At 37.5% G+C, this 19561-nt stretch overlaps 3 protein-coding genes across 7 annotated transcripts; 2 read left to right on the forward strand and 1 right to left on the reverse strand.

Moving 5' to 3' along the window:
- The first annotated feature begins 368 nt into the window (after positions 1-368).
- Positions 369-6343, forward strand: LOC117914081 (fruit protein pKIWI502). Its single transcript, XM_034829272.1, has 5 exons — positions 369-994; positions 2371-2470; positions 2588-2683; positions 2771-2851; positions 6010-6343. Exons 1-5 carry the CDS (start codon positions 462-464, stop codon positions 6070-6072), a joined length of 873 nt encoding a protein of 290 aa, XP_034685163.1. The 5' UTR covers positions 369-461; the 3' UTR covers positions 6073-6343.
- An 850-nt stretch (positions 6344-7193) lies between these two features.
- Positions 7194-9839, reverse strand: LOC117914055 (protein FAM133). 5 transcript variants are annotated; one of them, XM_034829252.1, is made up of 3 exons: positions 9721-9839; positions 9178-9265; positions 7194-8446 (listed from the first exon to the last, which is right to left on the reverse strand). In XM_034829252.1, the coding sequence occupies exon 3, from the start codon at positions 8419-8421 to the stop codon at positions 7405-7407; it is 1017 nt and encodes a 338-aa protein (XP_034685143.1). In that variant the 5' UTR covers positions 8422-8446; positions 9178-9265; positions 9721-9839; the 3' UTR covers positions 7194-7404. The 5 variants fall into 5 exon arrangements, with proteins under 5 accessions (XP_034685143.1, XP_034685115.1, XP_034685133.1 ...); XM_034829224.1 differs by having other exon boundaries at positions 7194-8477; positions 9721-9838; XM_034829242.1 differs by having other exon boundaries at positions 7194-8481; positions 9721-9838.
- Positions 9840-11156: 1317 nt separating this feature from the next.
- On the forward strand, positions 11157-18901 carry LOC117913442 (vacuolar-sorting protein BRO1). The gene is made up of 8 exons (XM_034828425.1): positions 11157-11996; positions 12674-13624; positions 14137-14226; positions 14407-14475; positions 15915-16055; positions 16804-16852; positions 17654-17757; positions 18094-18901. The coding sequence occupies exons 1-8, from the start codon at positions 11322-11324 to the stop codon at positions 18634-18636; spliced, it is 2622 nt and encodes an 873-aa protein (XP_034684316.1). The 5' UTR covers positions 11157-11321; the 3' UTR covers positions 18637-18901.
- Positions 18902-19561: the final 660 nt, after the last annotated feature.

The following is a 19561-nucleotide window of genomic DNA, read 5'->3' on the forward strand; positions in this document are numbered from 1 at the left end:
CTCAGATTTGTTTTAAATTATGTCAAAAGAGTGTTTATGAATGATCTTAAAACGAAAGATTGAGGATTTAGTTTGGGGTTGTTTAGGAGAGCCGGAATTTGGATCACCAGTCAATCGTGAAGAGAACTGTTTGGTAGAAGAAAATATAATAATTCCCGGGCTGTGGGTTGAGCCATTTTGATTTTTCGTTGATACTATAGAAAAACGTTTGGTGATGGAAAAAAAGGTGCATTCACACGAATGGTGCAGTCAAATAAAAAAATTCCCGGATAGATGGAACGGCCCTGATCATCCAATCAAAGGGTGGTCGAGGACGATGATAGATGATCCACAAGAAATTCATGACACGTGGATATGTGGGAACAGGATTCCAAGAGAGACGGAAGCCACCCCCAATTCTTTCGCCGCCTTGCTGAACTGCCATCTTTCAATAGTTGGTGGTTCAAAGATTGGTTGAAACTATGTCCAACATCTCACTCTCCCACACCTCGGTCTCTCTAACTCCCCATCTCCGCTTCCCCCATGCCCATCGTAAATATCCCATGTCTATCATTCGTCACTTGAAACGACGTCGTTTCACTTCCATCGCTGCCGCCCTTCGCCAGGACACCACTGTTTGGACCCCTGCCCCTCTCTCCTCCGTCCATCCCGCCGCCGACTCCCTCTTCCACGTCACCATTGATGTTTCCGACTCTCCCGACATCCTTTCCTCCCACTCCTCCGCCGGTCAATACCTGCAGCTCCGCCTCCCCGACTTTGCCAAACCCTCCTTCCTCGCCATCGCCTCTCCCCCCTCCCTGGCGGCGGCTAGAGGGGAGTTCGAGTTCTTGGTCAAGAGCGTCCCCGGTTCAACTGCGGAGCTTCTGTGTGGGCTTAAGAAAGGGGATGTTGTTGAGTTGACACCGGCTATGGGTAGAGGGTTTGATATCGATCGAATCTCGCCGCCCGAGGATTATCATACCGTTCTAATTTTTGCCACCGGATCTGGAATTAGGTGAATTTACTTTTGACTCCCAAGTTCAGCTGCTGAACTAAGGCAAAAAAAATTTCTTCCCCCAAATTGGTTGTGTTGTGTTGTTTTGTTTTGATTTTTATGAAAAATCGAAATTAGCTTCAAATTATACAGATGCGTCGTAGTTGCATTGGGGATGGTTGAGTGGTGCCTTTAGTTTTATGATCCCCATTAATTAAAAATCTAGGACATGTATTTGACAACGACATTGAAACTGCTTATAGAATTTAGATTTATGGTTGGGTTCTGCAAATGGTAATTTAGTGTTAACAGCCTTTGGTAGAGATATTTTGGATTTTGGACATGGTTTGGTTTGTATTTCCTAGGCATCTCTAGTGCTTTCAACAGCGATTGCATTGATTTTGGCAGTAAGAATTAAGATACTTTTAGAATGTTCTGGAGTATCAGGGGTATTTCGGCAGATTCTTTTCAGTAAGCTCTTGATTTCAAATCAAAAAAGGGAACCCAACATACCAATCAAACTGTATAGCTTAATTGACTAGTCTTTCAATTCAATCAGTGGGACCTTCTTGGATTTTCAGGTTGAATTTTTATTTATTTATTTATTTTTTGATAGATGATTTTCATGTTTGAATTTGGAACTTACAATCTGAGTTCAAGAAATTTTAATTTTGAGGGTGTTGATATGTGGTGATGATTCTCAAGTTTCAAGGGTCCAGGCTGCTAGTTTATTCGGATAATTTGAGTTATCTTCTCCTCAAACATGAGTCTCAGTTTCAAAGTTTTGGGAATTGCTTGAAATTGTGAAAACTAGGCACTTATGAATGATTCTAAAATCCTTAGAATAAAAAATGATATGATTTTTCTAGATAATGGGAGTTTCCTAAAGTTAAAAATGACTTCTTTATTCAAGATTATATTGTATTCTTCTGAACGATTAGTTTAGCATGCTTTGTCTTCAGGCAATATAAGTTCCAAACTGGAATATTTTATTGGTAGTTTTTGCATGTTTTATTTGGAAATTTCCTCTGTTGATAAAACACAGTGCAAATGTTAGATTGCTCAGGAAAAAGGTTGGCAAGTAGTTAGGAATTTTGTCAGTTAGAATTCAGAAAGTGGTTCCATGTTCCTTGGCTTGTATTGTTGTGACATAAAGGTTTCAGAATAAAGTCTACTCTTTCCATATGTTTTGATGTAGCGCATGTTTTAGGTCTTCTCTTAATCAATTTGGTAAATAGGCTACTGAAACTAGCATTTCCAGGTTTCATTTTTTGTTGATTTTACTGTTTGCTAAATAGTCAAGTATTTTCTTATAAGCTTCCATTTAATGTGCTTTTCTTTGCTATGTAGTTTTGCTTATTTGGCTAACTTTTGACTTACTTTTCTCTTGTTCGTAGTCCAATCCGATCTCTCATTGAGTCTGGATTCAGTGCTGATAAGAGATCTGATGTCAGGCTCTACTATGGGGCTAGAAACCTTCAGAGAATGGCTTATCAGGTTGATTGAGGGTTTTGTTTGTTTTATAAAATTTATTGGGTTCATTGATGATTCAGAAAGCCTTGCCTATCCTATCAGAGTTGAATTATAAACTTGTGCTTGTTCTTTCCCTTGCAGGATAGGTTTAAAGATTGGGAATCTACCGGTGTTAAGATTGTCCCAGTATTATCACAACCAGATAATAGTTGGACGGGTGAAACAGGCTATGTACAGGTAGTTTGCATGGGTGTGTCTGTCTTTCTACTTCTTAAGTTGTTTGAAGTTTCCTTTAGTAACACCTCCTACATGTTGCTTTTGCAGGCTGCCTTTGCCAGAGCCAAGAAAATTTATAGCCCTCAGTCCACTGGTGCTGTGCTCTGTGGGCAGGGACAGATGACTGAGGTTTGTCACTGTTTTGTTTGTTTAAAATACTTGAGATTGATTATTCTGGTTGTACTCCTCGCTAATTACCTTGTGATCAGATTTAATGATTCTAGATAGTTTCCTTTGTTTATATTGCAATTATCTTAATGTGTTTAGCATGCTATGACCATTGGAGAAATGGTTTGATGGTTGATTGTTTGGTTCCCTTTGTATTTATGGAGTTTTTCTTATTTTATTTTTGTTGAGTTACCTATTTTTCTAAAATTTGAAGCTGTCACGATTTGGGTCTATAATACATATCATACTCTAATACCTTATTTTCTTTTTGTTGAGTTACCAACTTTCTTAAAGCTTAGGCACACAGATAGCAATAGTTGTGCACCCCCCATACCCACTTTCACAAAAACTTAAGCTCGTAGATAGCAGTAGCTGTGTGGCCCCATATCCACTTTCCTCTGTGTGGCCCCATAGGATCACACCCACTTTCCTAAAACCTAAGGGCATAGAGAGTTCCTACATGCAGGAACAATGTGCAGGCCCATATCCGCTTTCCTAAAAGCTTAAGTGCATTGACAACATTAGTTGTGCAATCCCATACAACCGAAGGGCATAGAGAGTTCCTACATGCAGGAAGTATGTGCAGGCCAATATCCACTTTCCTAAAAGCTGAAGTGCATCAACAACATTAGTTGTGCAACCTCATACATTGCTATTGTGCAAATTGCAATATTTTGATTACAGAGAATTAGACAGATAAATGATAGGGGAGGACTTGAACCCGAGACCTCTAGTTAACCAGATGTCAGATGCTATGTTGAGTTACCAACTTTCCTAAAAGTGTAAGTTGTTAGGATTTGAGCACATAATGTATATCATGCTTTAATAATTTTGATTTTTCTTTTCTATCAATTTGTTTGCATGGGAGAATTATGAGCATGAATCCATGATTTACTTAAGATCCGGTTGGTTGATGAGCTATTGTTGTAGGATTCAGAATATTTCATTGGTATAGTTGGGCCTGATTTGCTGTAAGAAATCCATAAAGCATATTGAGTGAAGTTATGATAGGAACAAGGTTAGTTAAGAAACATTTACTTTGATCTTATCATACCTACAATACCATCTTAAGAATGTGGCTGCTTGTGGGAAGGCGTCTATAAAATCATCATTTCACTTGGTTAGTAGCAAATAAAAGAGTTTAACTCCAATTAGATGCTGTAGTAGAAGAGACTTGGTGAGGCCCTTCCTTGACAGATTTATTATGTGCCTGAATTTTAGTGAGTCAGTGGACACTTTTTTCTTCAGTGCTAGTTGCTTCAGGCTTTGGCACAGATACTTGTTGCAGTGGATTGAGTCCTCCCAAAAGTGTGGTAAACGTGATGATTATTGCTTTTCAAGGATTTGGATATCTTCCCAAAGGCAAAGTCCTGTTTTAAATGGATTGTCATCCTGTAATCTGTCTTGGAAGAAATGTCAGATTTTTTAAGGATAGATGGATGTCTGTGGAGATGGTTGGGAGGCTGGGCATTTTCTATCTATTTTGACTTTTAAGTCACAGATGCTTTTACTGGAGCTTCATTGGGCTTGATTGTGCAAGATTGGAGGATTTTATGTTATTCTTGAAGAAGTTCATTAGAGGTGCAAGTTAAGTGAATACCTGTTTCAGCAAGTGCCCTCAAACTGAACATTAGAGATTGTTCTTTGGGTAACCTGGATCAGCTAGGGATTGAAGGGATGGTTAAGTAGGATAATGATTGTGTTTTGAGAGCCTTGTCTAGACTTGGTTATGGTTGTTATTTGGGTAACCTGTGTCAACTAGGGTATTGGATGCACAATTGGGAGCATGATAATAGCTTGTTGAGGGCCTTCTTTAGGCTTGCTGATTTGGGATCAGCGATGCAGGCTGAGAGTTGGACTCTTTCAAAGAGATTTTGCTTTGGGCTAAGATCTTTGGGGCCGTCCTATCTCATTATATTTAAATATTCTCGTCTCTTGGGTGTCAAATAAAATAAAGGTGTATGGAAGTATGATTGTTGGTTGCATCAAATCAGATAATGAAGTGTTGGGTTCTTATGTTAGATTCACTGCTTAGCTAGCTAATCAGATAGCAGATTATCTAGCTAAACATGGAACCTTCTAGTTAGGAACTTTTTTATGGGTTTTTTCTTACCTCCATGAACTCTGGTCTTGGTTTTTATTTCAAAATTATTCTACTTTAGAGGTTTGCTGTACTACTGCTTCTAGACCCTTATCATGGTATTTTTGAAAGGTGGTCTCCTTTTTGGTCAAATTTTATTTTCTGTAAAGAATAACTCATCCTTCTTTCTGTATTCTTGTGTGTTTAAATAGAGTGAATCTTCTGTTTCTAAAAACAAACAAATGAACATAGCTCCAAAGTGTTGGATGAGGATAAATGATGTAATTTGAGTATTGGCTGCATCAAGGACCAGCAACATGGAAAAGGGGCCTTAAGAAGGGTGCGGTTCAAGGTGGAGTGAGACTTTAAATCCTCATTTTAACATTGGATTCAAATTGTAATGGAAGCAGAGGATTTGTATGATCAGTCATAAGCAAGTGGGAATATGCTTCTTCGAGATTGGATCAAGTCGGGAAAATATCTGGGAAAAAAACTCTTTTTGGCTTAAACCTTTTCCTATAGGCTCCCGTTCTTGGCTAAACCTTGACTATTGACTCATAGCTAAATTTGTATGAAATCTTGAAACTTGTATGGTATGACTTTCAAATTGTTAGAAAACTTGAGAACAATTTTGGGTTTAAATGAATTACTAAAAGATTTTTTATGAAAATATATTTCAAAATTATGTTCATGTGTTCCACATTTTAATAGTCATACAGTATGGAAACATGTCTCAATCATTGTTGTGAAAGATGAGATGTGGGGACAAGTTTTTTGTGCTTCCCTATGCCAGGCCATATGCATAAAGGCATGTGATGCAGGCCCCTCTGTTTGATGATTTGCCTTATTATTCATTTTCAGAGAATTTATTCATAGATTTGCCAATGGTAGGGAGGATAATTTGATAATCTATGTATACACTCTGAAGTTTCATTGTATAATTTAAAAATGCTGTTTTGACATTATTTTGTTCCATTCAAACATAATGGCTGTCAAACTATAAGGGATAAGTTACATTGATAATGTCTGATTTTTGCAGGAAGTTACCTCAATTCTTGTAACAGATGGAGTATCGAGTGAGAAGATATTAAAGAACTTCTGATAATTGATCAGTTAAGCTTCAATTTGTTGTATTATTGTTCACAGTTGGAATTGATTCATTTGTTCCATGATGCTGAAGGTCAAGTATCTCAGTTTGGAATAACAAAATAAAACAGATTTTGTGATTTTTCTTGGCATTTTCAATGTTAGTGTTCCAATGAGAGCTGCCACTGACGGTTAAATCACACAGCTTATGCATAATTATAGTGAACATGCTAATGTTAAGATCTTCATTCGAGAAAAACCAGTTATCAGATTGATCTTTTTCTTTCCTTCCTCTTAATAGTATTTTTACTCGTATTTTACTCTCAGCACTATCATCCATCTAACTATGCCTCTTACAACACAAGTTCTATTGTGTATAAGAAGGTTGGGCAGTTTATTTATGGTAAATAATCGCAATAAACAAATTACAATTAGGAATGACATGGCCAACAAAATTTTCAGGGGTCTGGAGAAAGGAAAGCTGATCCAACATAAGACGTCCTGACGTACTCCAATTCTCAGGGGCCCAAGGGACTGGACATTAGTGGAATTCAGTTGAGGTTAATATTGCCACAAAATATCGATGGTCAATGGTGATGGAAATCAAAATGATTTTAATTGAAATTAATATTGCTATGAAATATCAATGTTCGATGGGGGCATCTCCGTTTTTAGGGGCTAAAACAACACAGCATTTAGCTGTAACTTTTAGGCAAGGCCTTGGCTAAAGGCAAGAGCCGAAAGTGTAGGCCCATGGCTCAAATCTGATTCTTGATTGTTTTATTAATTAATAGGAAAGAGGCAAAGAATCTAAATTCCCAAGTTTAGCTTGACAAATTTCAGAATTTCCATTCAGGAGTTCCCAGATCGATAACTGCGAACCGCTTAACCCTAAGCAATGAACTGCAAAAGAGCCAACGCCAAGAACCTGACAAGAAGTTCTTGAAACAACATCCAAGACCAATCCCAACCCCCAACCCCTGCAGTACACCGAGGCTAAAAGTATTAAGTAGAGCAAAACATAAATGAATCCACCTCAACCTGGAGCATCTATCATTAATTTAAACCAGTGAAATAGTTGGTGCCACAAATGAGAGACATGCAAAACCCATGGCAGGTTTGAAGATAGATTAGATGTGTCATTAATTTCAACCAGTATTATTGACATGCAAAATAAAGGGCCGGTTTGAAGATAGATTAGATAATTTGCTTCCAATAAGTTTGAACACAAACAAGTAGGAAGGTTAAAGTCAACAGCAAATTTAGTCTATATTAAATTCCCATATATCCCACAAAACCAAAAGGCAAAAGAGTCTTGCAGTAAGTTGATGAATTAGGTCGTTTGAGATCAACCCAACACTTTCTGAAAGTCGTGAGTGGCATCCTTGTCATAAGCATCCAACTTCATAGAATGCTCCAAGTGTTTTCCATTTAGTTCTCCAGAGTGCTGGATCTGATCAATTTTCTCCTCATCTGAGTGATGATGCCGCTGTTTGTGATGATGGTGATGGTGATGGTGACCACATTTTCTATGCTTTGATGATTTACCTGCTTCTTCATAGTTATCATCTAATGACTTTTCTAAGGATCGGCTCCTTCGATCATGTCCATGGGCACCACCATCAGATGACTTCGAGTCAACACTTTGGGATCGTCGATGATGTTTATGGTGCTTTGCATGATTTCTTCTTCTGGTTACACCAGTATCTTCATCACTTGAGGAATCTGAAGTAGAACTAGACTCCGATCGTCTATGGCGTTTGTGACGCTTGACATGATGACTCCTCTTGCTTGCAACATTGTCTTCATCACTTGAAGAGTCTGAAGCACCCGATTCCGATCTCCTGTGGCGCTTTTGGTGCTTCGATCGACTTTTCCTTCTGATCGCCCCATCATCCTCATTACTTGAGGAATCAGAAGCACTAGAATCTGATCTTGAATCACGATGCTTGTGTCTCCTCTGGACCCGCTTCTTCCTCTTCCTATCTTCTTCTGAGTTGCTTTTTATTTCATCACTGTTGTCATCACTTGAGGAATGTCTCTTTCGCCTTCGTCTGGATTTCTTCTCCTTCCTCTTCTCATTTTCACCTGAGTCAGAATGACCATGCTTCCTGTGCTTCTTGTGTGCCCTTTTGGTTGTCTTTCTACCCTCATCACTGCTGTCACTGTCAGAATCACTGTCAGACTCTGATACAGATCTTCTTTTATGCCTTGCAGCCTTCAGCTTTCTCTCTTTGGCTTCAGCTTCAGCTTTTGCCTTGGAAGCAGCCTCTAGCTTCTGCTCCCATTTCAAGGGAGCTTCTTTCTTCTCCAAAGCTCTCTTCTTTTTCTCCTCAACCAACTGGATGAACTTCTTGCAGTCCATATAGATACAAAAACAAGCTCAATACCTGCATTTTGGTATGATGACCGGAAGTGCATCTCACAGAAGAGAAAAAACAATGTTAGTTCTTCCATCATTGCAGCTCATTATTATTCATTAAATAACAAAACATGTCCATTGGGAGGCATATCCTGCAATCCATCTAGAATGATAAACATATAAAACTACTATTCCAAACAATCAAAGAACTAAATTTGCCATGAACATGGTGCAATACAAATGTAATGACAAACAAACTCTAACTTTGAAATACTTGATAATATTGTTAGCTCAAAAGAGATATCGACTAGGCAAATATTTAGTGCATTAAAAACACAACAAAATTTTAAAAATTGTTTGGAACTTGTCTTTTTGGTCTTCCCCTTCACCATTTTGCAAGTTCAGTTTTTTTTCTTACTGTTAAAACCTCAAAATCCCATTTCAATCTATATTCTAAAAGCTGTAGAGGAAGGGTTTCCAACAAACCTTGGTTTGGTTTCATCTTTTTCAAAAAATATAACAATGATCATAATGGCCCTATTGTTCTGATGGGAAAAGAACCGACACCTGTCTTTTAGGGAAATAATACGTCAAATTATTTGCTAAAATAAATTGGACAGCAGTTCTGGTTCCATGTATGTTCATATGAATTAGAATAGAATAACAACCACCTTAGCAGATAACAAACTAAGAAAGAGGAACATTTCAACTGAGAAAAGAAAAAGAAATTAGCACTATAAATTGCTTCGGCTTTCTTACCTTATATGCAAAAACCTACAAGCCCAAAACCAATGTCCTGCCTTAAAGGCCAAAACTGTAAGTCTTCCTCGACAATCCCGGCTGAAATCTGTCCAAAATTTTCAACCCACAAAAAAATTGAAAAACTCCACAACCCAAAAACCCTAAAAAAAAGTAATAATAAAAATAAGTAAAAATAAAAATAAAATATGTCTATGAACAAAGAACTAAATTTGGCTCTACTAATGCATAAAATCTAGATAAAAGATTCCATCTATAAAAGCATTAGAATAATCTCATACGATTTCAAACGAGACTACAATAAATTGCCAAATGCCCCCTTACCCACGGATTCAATAACCCCCAACAATCATATTTGATCCCTCTGTAAACCCTAGATATAAATCCACCGCTGAATGAACCCCAGCAACCAAAATTTATCAAAAAAGTGATCGTTTATTCAACCCTAAAACAAAACATAAAATGTAGAAACCCTAAAGAAGCTGTACAACGAAACACATCAAGAGAATAATAGAAGATAAACACGATTGAAAAGAAACATACCCGAAGCAGTGGGAAGAGGAGAGGGTACAGATCGAGCTTTGGAATTATGATCCCCGGACTCCTTGGCTAGAGCTAGGGCAAGGGCTTGGGCTTTGACCTTTCTGTGGGATGCCTTCGTTCTAGAAACATCCTCTCCATATTTATACTGGCGGGCAGAGTCGTGTGAGTTTTGATATATGCGCGTGGCCCAATCCATCTCCTCGGGTCAAGCACGCTTGTCTGAAACCGACCCGGCTTCAGATGGTAACTGGTCGGGACCCGGTTAAAGCCCAAAGAATTACCCCAATCTCTAAGCTTTAGCCCAGAATTCTCCAATAAGTATAGGAGAAATTTTATGCCAGTGGGTCAAATTTATAGGATACAAAATGCATGCATTACATTACAATAAGATTAGTAATAGAGTTATTGATATCAACAGCACGTCTCTAATTTTTTAAATATTCAAATATTTTTATTTTTTATGTATTAAAAATACTAAAAATATTTCCTAAAATACCAAACATACTATAAGTGCATAACACTATAATAGAAATGATGTTTTTAATGATGTAACATTCGCATATAACAGATATAATCACAAATACATGAGTCAATATAAAATTTGGTATGGATACATTATATTAAAATTTTTAAAAATTATTGAAGAGTAACACTAAATTCTTTGGACCTATTATGAAACTTGAAATGTAATCTTCAATTAAAATTTAATTAATTAGCTAGGAATTTGCTTTCATACATTTTTGAATAATAGAGAGGTCATGAAAGTGGATTTAACTATATATTAATACATTGATTCATATGATTTATAGATAATTATATTATTAACAAAATATTCAAGTCTACTACAATCATATAATGTAGTGCTTTTATGAAATGTTTTTAATTATTCTAATAGTTAAAAAATAAAAAATTTCAATTTGATTTTTTTTTTAAATATTATAAACTCTTTATAAAATTACTATTAAACACACTTTAATAGTACGTTTGATAGTGATTATGAGAAGTAGTTTTAGTCTTTTTAAAACTTTAAAATTTTTATTTTTTAAATATTAAAAATATTAGAAATACTTTTTAAAATAATTGTTAAGTACTTTATGATAAAGTTTCCAAAAAGTAATTATAACATTTATAATATTTGAAATATAAGATTTTTTATATATTAGAATGTGTATAAACACTTCCTCACATCATTACCAAACACACACCAATGTAAGATTGAAGATATCTGTCGTCATTTAAGAAAAAATTATAATATTTCCAACAGAATAATTTAGGACCGAGTTTAAAAACTGGGTTGGATAAAATTTTAGCAACAGACTTAACGGAGAAAGACAAATTTAGGACAAGAATTATTCTTATCCCGGTGTGGAATAGTATAATTCAAGGAAACAAACATCGAGAGCTTCAAAAGCCCTCTCCATTAGTTTCCTTTCTCGATAAGTTAAGAAAGGAAACGCGGTACAGGATCCAGAAGATTTTGCAATTGACTTCTCGATTTCTCAGTACTAGGCCCAATCACAATTCTTCATCTTCTTCAATTTCATCATCCCGATTTCGGTTTAATCCAATCGAATCCGATCCCATCATTTTCATCCGCTTCAATGGCCGCGCCACCGTCGTCGTCGGCCACCGCTAACATCATGCTCGCAATTTACGAGAAGAAGACCGTTACAGTCGACCTCTATCGCCCTCTCCGCCAGTACATCGCCTTTACCTACTCGGAGCGGGAAGCCCAAAATCTAGAAGACGATCTCCTGGCCCTCAAACAAATGCGCTCCGATCTTGAACGTCCCGGCGATTCCCTCCCCACCCGGAGAGACCTGCTTCAGTCCTACTTCAAAGCCCTGTGTCTCGTGGAGTCACGGTTCCCAATTTCGCCTGACAGGGACCACATCAACAGCATCACTTTCACGTGGTACGACGCCTTCAAGCAGAAGCAGAAGGCCTCTCAGCAGAACATCCACTTGGAGAAGGCTGCAGTTCTGTTCAATCTCGGCGCCGTCTACAGCCAGCTTGGGCTCTTCTACGATCGATCATCGGTGGATGGTATGCGCCAGGCTGCGCAGGCGTTTATTGCTGCCGCCGGTGCGTTTGCCTTCTTGAGGGATAATGCGGCCATGAAGGCATCGATAGGGAGCTCCACGACGGTGGACGTTTCGGTGGAGTGTGCTGGGATGTTGGAGCGGCTGATGCTTGCTCAAGCTCAGGAGTGTGTGTTTGAGAATACTATTGCCAAAGGAAGTACGCCGATTGTCTGTACCAAGATTGCTAGGCAGGTTAGGCTTCATTTATGTTCCCCCAATTTATTCACGTATTTATGATGATTCATGGGCATAGTTTGAGCTGAATTTTGACCAGTAATTTAGGGGGTATGTGGAAATTATGATCTTAGTCATTGGAAGATTTGGAAAGTTTGCTGATCTGTAATGAATATTATATGGGCCTCATGTCACAACTGATTATAATCCACAGTTATTGTTAAAACAGTGAATTTCATTGGATTGTGCCAAGCATGTGATTGGTTTTATAGTATCAGGGAGTATAATTTATGAAGAAATGGTAAATTGAGCTCATTTGTAACAAATATTTTCTGTGGGTTTTTATTTTTTATTTTTATTTATTTATTACTTCGGCCCAAGTGATTGAAATCCCTTTCTGCCACAGCCATTGGAGGATTTGCAGTGTTACTTGAATTTTAACAAAATTTTTTATGGATGTCCAGGCACAAAATTTTGTGGAAAATATAAATCTAGTTGAATTGTTTCAAATATCTTATGGGTCTTGTCTTGAATAATTGTATATCTGTGTTCCATGGTTATTTTTAAATTGTATGTTTGTTTCAAAATGCTTTGAAAATTGGTGTTTAATGTCGCAAATAATTGCACATCTGTCCCACAATTATTGTGAAATTGCATGCCTGTTTTGAAATTCTTTGAAATGGGTGTGACTGCAGGTTGGGCTTTACTACGAGGAAGCTTTTGCCGCACTGAATGTTGCACCTCTGAATCAGCACTTTGACAAGACATGGATATCTCACGTCCAGCTCAAGGCAGCCTTGTTTTATGGTGAGGCTTGCTATAGGTATGGTTTAGAGCTGCATCAGAAAGAAGAGATTGCAGAGGAAATTGCAAGGTTGAAGAGTGGGATAAGTGCTTTATCTGAGGCAAAGAAATCCTCAAAGGGAGCTGCTGCACAGATTTTGGATACGATTACAAAGTTAGAGACCAATCTTAATCGAAACTTGGAAAGGGCTGTGAAGGAGAATGATAGAGTGTACCTCATGAGGGTTCCTTCCCCCAGTACCCTACCACCTCTTCCAGCTTTTTCCATGGTTAAGTCGATGCCGATGAATGAGGTCCTGGATGCCAGCAAGGAGAGGATGTTTTCAAGTCTTGTTCCAGACAGCAGTGCAAAGGCTCTTTCAAGGTACACAGAAATGGTTGATGACATTATCAGAACACAAGCTGAAAAATTGCAACAAGGAAGTGAGCTAGCTCGAGTGAGGCTCAAGGAAATGGACCTGCCAGACTCTATTCTTGCTTTGGAAGGGAATTTCACTTTACCAACAGATCTTAAAGAAGATGTTGAGGCAGTGCAGATTTGTGGGGGCCCAGCAGGGTTGGAAGCTGAGTTGCAGCAACTTATGGATCTGAGGAGGGTGAACCAGGAACTGCTGGTTCAGACTGAGGAGCTCTTGCAGAAGGAAGCAAGAGAAGATGGTCAGTTTAGAAGCCAATTTGGAACGCGGTGGACTAGGCCTCAGTCCAGCACTTTAACAAAGAATCTGCAGGACAGATTAAACAGATTTGCAGCAAACTTGAAGCAAGCTTCTGAAAGTGATGCAAGGATCGAGCGTTCAGTGAGAGAGCATATGGCACTCATGTCAATCCTTGATCGTCGTCCGGTATGTTTTTCAAACAATCTGAGTGGTTTTTCTTGTCCTGATTGGTTCAGATGGGAAGCTTTTAAAAAACATGGTCCAGTCATAATTGGTTTCTATCATGCAACAATTAAAAATTCTGTGTATGTTCAAAAACCTGCATTTGTTGTATAAATGACCAGTAAGGCATGTGCATGGTTTAATATGATGGGAAATTCATACAGCTCAGAAACTTCTTTGGGCATTTTTTTACCCTGTGCCTTTTTCGTGCTACCCCATTTAAAGGTTCCAGCTTTTGTTATTATTGGCAAGAAATGTGTCATATCAAAAAGTTACTTGATTCAATTGATTTATTCTCTGCCCTAACAGTACTTGTTGGTTTAGCTTTTTGCACTATTGACTGCCTCATTATTCTTTCTTTTGCTACAAGTTGAACTATTGACCAAGCAGCATCCTTAGCAGGGACCAAATAATCTTTTACATCTATAAGAGTGATGTATTTATACTCATTATTTGTGAATTATGCTCTCTATCAGATAGAATCAGCACTTCCAACCCTGGCTAGACCAATAATGTCTTTGGATGCCAATGAAGATGCTATAGTGGGGGCCCTGAAGCAAAGCTTGGTAACTTATATTTTGATTTTATACTTTTAGAATGTTTGTAAATCTCTAATCAGGTTTATAATTTATATTTTGTATTTTCCCATTTGTCTATAAGACCCCACTACATTAGTTGAGTGACGTAAGTTATAGAACTACTTCCATGTACAGTTAGTCCCTTTAATTTTGCATGCTCATATGCAGAGGCAATTGGAGACTCTTGGGGCACAACGGGCAGGTCTTGAAGACATGCTTAAAGAGATGAAAAGGAAGGTGTGCTTTTAATGTATTTGTGATATTCATGTTCAGTACCTTGTTTTTCACATTCTGGCATGTCTTTTACTTCTTTTTTTGCTTTTTCTGTCTTATGGATTCCATTCTCCCTTGTTGTCATTCGGCATGTTAAAATGTTTGAATATGTTACCATGAACATGTTAGGCTGCTTTTATAAATTTGCTTGAATGTATATAAAAGGCATGCCCTGAGTTTAAGTAAGGGCAATGTGAGCTATGTGATCAGTGTTCTTGTGGGGGAGAATTTAGTGAAGAAATGTCAAAATTTGCTTTTTCGTGTTCAATTAATTTGCATTAATGTGAGGACAATTCGTCATGCATGATGTAAAGCTTCATATGAGAAAATGTGAGTCATCTAATTATTGATTCTATGGAAGAAATTTAGTGGTAGAATAAGATATACTTTCTCTAGGCTTCTTTTCATTGGAATGGATTAACTAAATTGTATCCTGTTGAAGAGGATCCTTTTGATTTATGATTCATCATCCCTTATTATTCATGAACTGGATAGGAGTTGATCAGTAATTGAAGGTATCAATTTTGAATCCGCATATGCGCAGATCTCCATTTTATTTTTGATACAATTGCAACTGTTCCTGACAATCAAAGAATTAGAAAGAAATCTATTGAAATAAAAGATGTCAATCAATGAGTCCATTAATGGTCATACAAATTAATCAACAATTTAGAACAATGGGAGGGAGAAAATATTCACCTGTTGCTCATTGACTTTTGTCTTTTGACCTGATTTTAGGCCTTCACCCACCCTCTGTGGACAAACCTTGTGGAGGACCCCTTAGGTTTTTAAGCATTGGATTCTCATGAATGTTTGCAATATCTTTTGAAATTAATGCATTTTATATATTTGCTTGACAAATTTATCCAGTTGGTTTCATTATTAATTATAGTCATTTTGGTAATTACAAAGCTTGAGCTCAAATTACACCTACAAAATTGTTTGGCAATATTTTAAATTGATTAAGGTCCAAACATACCAAATTTTTGTTTGCTACCAATTTTGCTTGACCATGGCACAAAGGTTGTCTTATTTGTGCATATTTTGCTTTGTGGCTGGATGCCCACTGTCTGTGGTGATGGAGAGAAATGTGAGAGATGGTGTTAAGAAATGTTTCTTCTAGAATGGTATCTGAAGTTTGAAAATTTCGTTTTGACAAATAAGTCTTTTGTGTTTGTATGCTGCAAATTGCTCTGTGACATGTACTTTGTCAGTTTTCTGTGGCATGTTCTCCCCCCCCAAAAAAAAAAAACGAAGGAAAAAGAAAAAAAGAGAAAAGTCTGATAGAAAAGAAAGCCTCATGATATAAATGCTCATCTTATGCATTATACTGTTCTAGTATTGTTCTTCTGTTCTGCATGTGCAACGCCCTTGCTTATGCTCTATCTTATGTCTGGCTTCAGGATGATATACTGCCCAAGTTGATGACATCCACTGGCTCCTATGAAGACCTTTTCAGGAAGGAGATAGCAAAGTATGATAATATTTGTGAAGATATTGCCCAAAATATTGAGGCACAAGAACAACTGTTGCTGCAAATACAGGTATATTTCTTTTCTGCCCCTAGTCATTCTATGATTTAATTTCCCTCACATGTAATCTTCCAAAAATTAGGACCATCTGGTTTGAACTCTGATGCCATGCTTTCATCGTGCGCAAAGTCTTTCAGGCTACTGGATGTAACTATCTACTGAAGAATGTTTATTTTCAATTGATATCTCTTTCTCACTTATCAAAAAAGTTGAAGCCTTTCTATCTATTCATTTCATGCTATTTTTTATGAATCCTGAAAAGGTAGCTCATTATATAGTTGGCAAGGGATTTAGAATTAAGTTTTGGATGATCTGAATTCTAATGACATCAGAATTCAATTTTTTGTTGTTTATTTTACCGGCCATTTACTTTGGAAAGGGTATTTCAACTGCTTAGATGTTATTGTAGAAGTTAAAACATAAATGTCATTCCTGCAAATCATTTGCTTTTAACATTTTCTGGTTCTTGAGTATGAGAAAATGCTTTCACTATCTTAACCTCTGATGTCCATTGATAACCTTACGTCATATGGGCAAATTAGTAAATTATCTAATGATCTAGTTGCATGGAATATGACTGGAGAGTGATGCGAGGGAACTCTGACTGTTCTGTTCCTTTTTTTCTTTGCCAGAAGCCATACATCATCCTTCCTTCTAGTGTTGCATTTTTTACATTTCTTGTACATGTTCTTACTAAATAGAAATCATTGTTCTGAAGTGTTCTTTGTTCGCTATGGTAATCAGTTGTCCTTGTTTACAGGCTCAAAATGATGAGTTTGCTGCAATCTTTAATCTTGAAGATTATAAAGGTAGATTACATCTGGTTGCGGTTTCAATGCACTTACGAGCAGCTTTCTTCTATTTGTTTAGTTATTGGACTAGTTTAATAAAGCAGGCAGGCCATGTATTTAAATGTGACATCAGGTTTACAGTTTCTTCAGAACCTTAATGGATGGTAGTAGAAACTTGATCTCTTTTTTATTTGGTACTTCACAGACAGTTCTCAACAGCTGGATTTTTTTGGGTGGGACTTTACTGGAATTAACTAGGAATTAAAGATGTTCTTGATGTGTCTTTATTTTATGATGCAGCAATTAATGTTTATGTTTTGTAGTTTGTTTCAAGAACATGCCCAATGTGTGAACCTGATAAACTTATCCTGATGTTGGCCAAGTCGATTCATAACAGGGTTAGTGTGTCCATTCACAGAAATCTAGGATGAAGAGTACCAGTTCTATCATCTGATGTTTGTCCATATCTTTCTCAAACTATCCTTGCTTTCAGCTTGTTCTTGTATTGCTCTTATAGATGGATCTGACAAGAAGACTTCCCAAAATTGCTTTATTCCTTTGGCATGTATATGATCTTCTAAGTCATAGCAATTTTCCTCTTTTTATTTCTCAATTTTCTTATTTTAAGATCTGCACATTTTATGTATCATTGCTAAATTTAAAGTTATTTAACCTAAGAGTCTCTCCAATCAGGTTAGAAGATAAATTTTTATTCCTCATTCTTATTATTATTATGTTTTTCAGCTTGCATTTTCGAATTCAAATGAAGTGCTTTCCACTTTTAACAGCTAAAATGTTTTTCCTTGAAATTTGTTCCAGCATCCCGTGAGAAGAGTTACAAGCAGATTGCAGCTGCCATAGCAAAGTTCCGAGAAATTAAGGAGAACATTAATGAGGGACTGAAGTTCTATGTGACTCTTCAGGTAAGAAGTTGCTTACTTTTTTACTGTAGGATCCTATGTTTAACCACTTATTCTAGCATAAAATTACTAAATTGCTCATAGTAATTCTAGCGTTTTGGATCTGCGTAACTATTATCATTGTGCTTAGAGCTCACTTGTGTGGGCTGTGAGGTGACCGCTGTCATATAGCAGTCAATTTTCATTCACGTTAAGATGGCACAAGTTGGAAATAACTGGTTGTGACATTAACTACCATAAAGTTTGTTGGATTTTATAGTTAGATTTGTATCACACAAACTCTTGTGTCTTGCCATGGAGGATGTGGCAATATATCAAGTGCCTTCTTTTGTTAAACAGGATGCAATCACAAACATAAAGCAGCAGTGCAGCGATTTTGTGATGACCAGAAACATCCAGTGCCGTGAAATGATTGAAGATGTACAGAGACAAATGGCAGGTCTCAGTTTCCAGGATGGTAAGAACACTGGTGCTTACAACTACCCTTCTGTGAGTCAACCCCATCAAACTCAGAGAGCCACTTCTCAGCAGCAAACAGATCCTGTGAACATGACTCATCCTTCTCGCCCCCAAGCACCTTATTACCAGCAGCCACCTCCTGAGCAGCCGACAATGCCAGGATATGCTCACTCCCTCCCTCCTTATGGCTCTACACAGCAGCCACCATCTCCTTACCATGTTGCAGGTGGCCCATACCATCCCCAACAGGCCCAACAGCCACCACCTAGCCATGAGTATGGCCAACCTGCTTATCCAGGGTGGCGAGGTCCATACTATAATAATGCTCATGCACAGCAACCTGGATCGCTTCCTCGTCCTCCTTACACCATTCCAGCCCCTTATCCTCCTCACCACCAAAGCGGCTACTACAAGCAGCAATAGAGCAGCTGGGGATTCTCTGTTTTTCTGCCATAGAATTTTGATTGTTTGTAATTTGTTATTTTTGTCGGTTCATGCAATCCTCTGCTGAATGGATTGGATTTAGCTAGATCTCACTTCTATCTTATATAGCATAGTCATTCTGAATGTATCCCTGGCTGTTTGATGGTTCCCCTAAAGCTTTGTTTGGAAGTGCATAGCTTCATGTTTCAAAATAATCATATGTATAGCATGTTTTATCACATCTGTTACTTGGAAAAACCATACAGATTTTTCCTGTGTCCAAAAAATAATTACAGACTTCTCTCTATTAAAAATATAGATCTGAGTCATTTCATTTTATACGTTGAGCAGACACTGCTGTTTTAGTCTTCATAGAACAATCATTCTTTGATGAACAATCATGTGACATGCCCACCTCCCATTCTTTCAGTTGGTTTGAGGAAATTATAGGCTTATTTTAGAAGTCTGATTCCATGCGGCCTCTCTTTATGTTATTGTACAAATGAGGAATTCAAATGGGAGAGGCGAGAGGCATTCCGTATCAAGCGTCTTAATTGACTTTGTAAACTGCCATTTTAAACTATAAATTGGTGGGAAAAGTCAACCTCCTTAAATGATATGTTTGTTTGAATGAGGTGAAATTAAGGAGGTGGGACAGGAATTAAAAACATTAGAATGCACCTTAAGACTTTGGTTGATTGGATGGGGGAATAGAGAAATTTCAAATCCCGTTCAAATGGGTGAAATATGTTTTTTAAGTCCTATCCTTATTCCACCAAAGAATTAAGACTAATTATAATTACATTATTGAAAAATAATATTATATCGGGTGTGTGGAAGGCCTTTGGATGGAAGATGTGTTGAATTGGTTTATGCAGCACAGCACCTCACATAACGTGCCTTCCGGAGCGCCATGTCATTAAGG

The sequence above is a fragment of the Vitis riparia genome, chromosome 1 (assembly GCF_004353265.1).
Source record: "Vitis riparia cultivar Riparia Gloire de Montpellier isolate 1030 chromosome 1, EGFV_Vit.rip_1.0, whole genome shotgun sequence".
Lineage (NCBI taxonomy): Eukaryota > Viridiplantae > Streptophyta > Magnoliopsida > Vitales > Vitaceae > Vitis > Vitis riparia.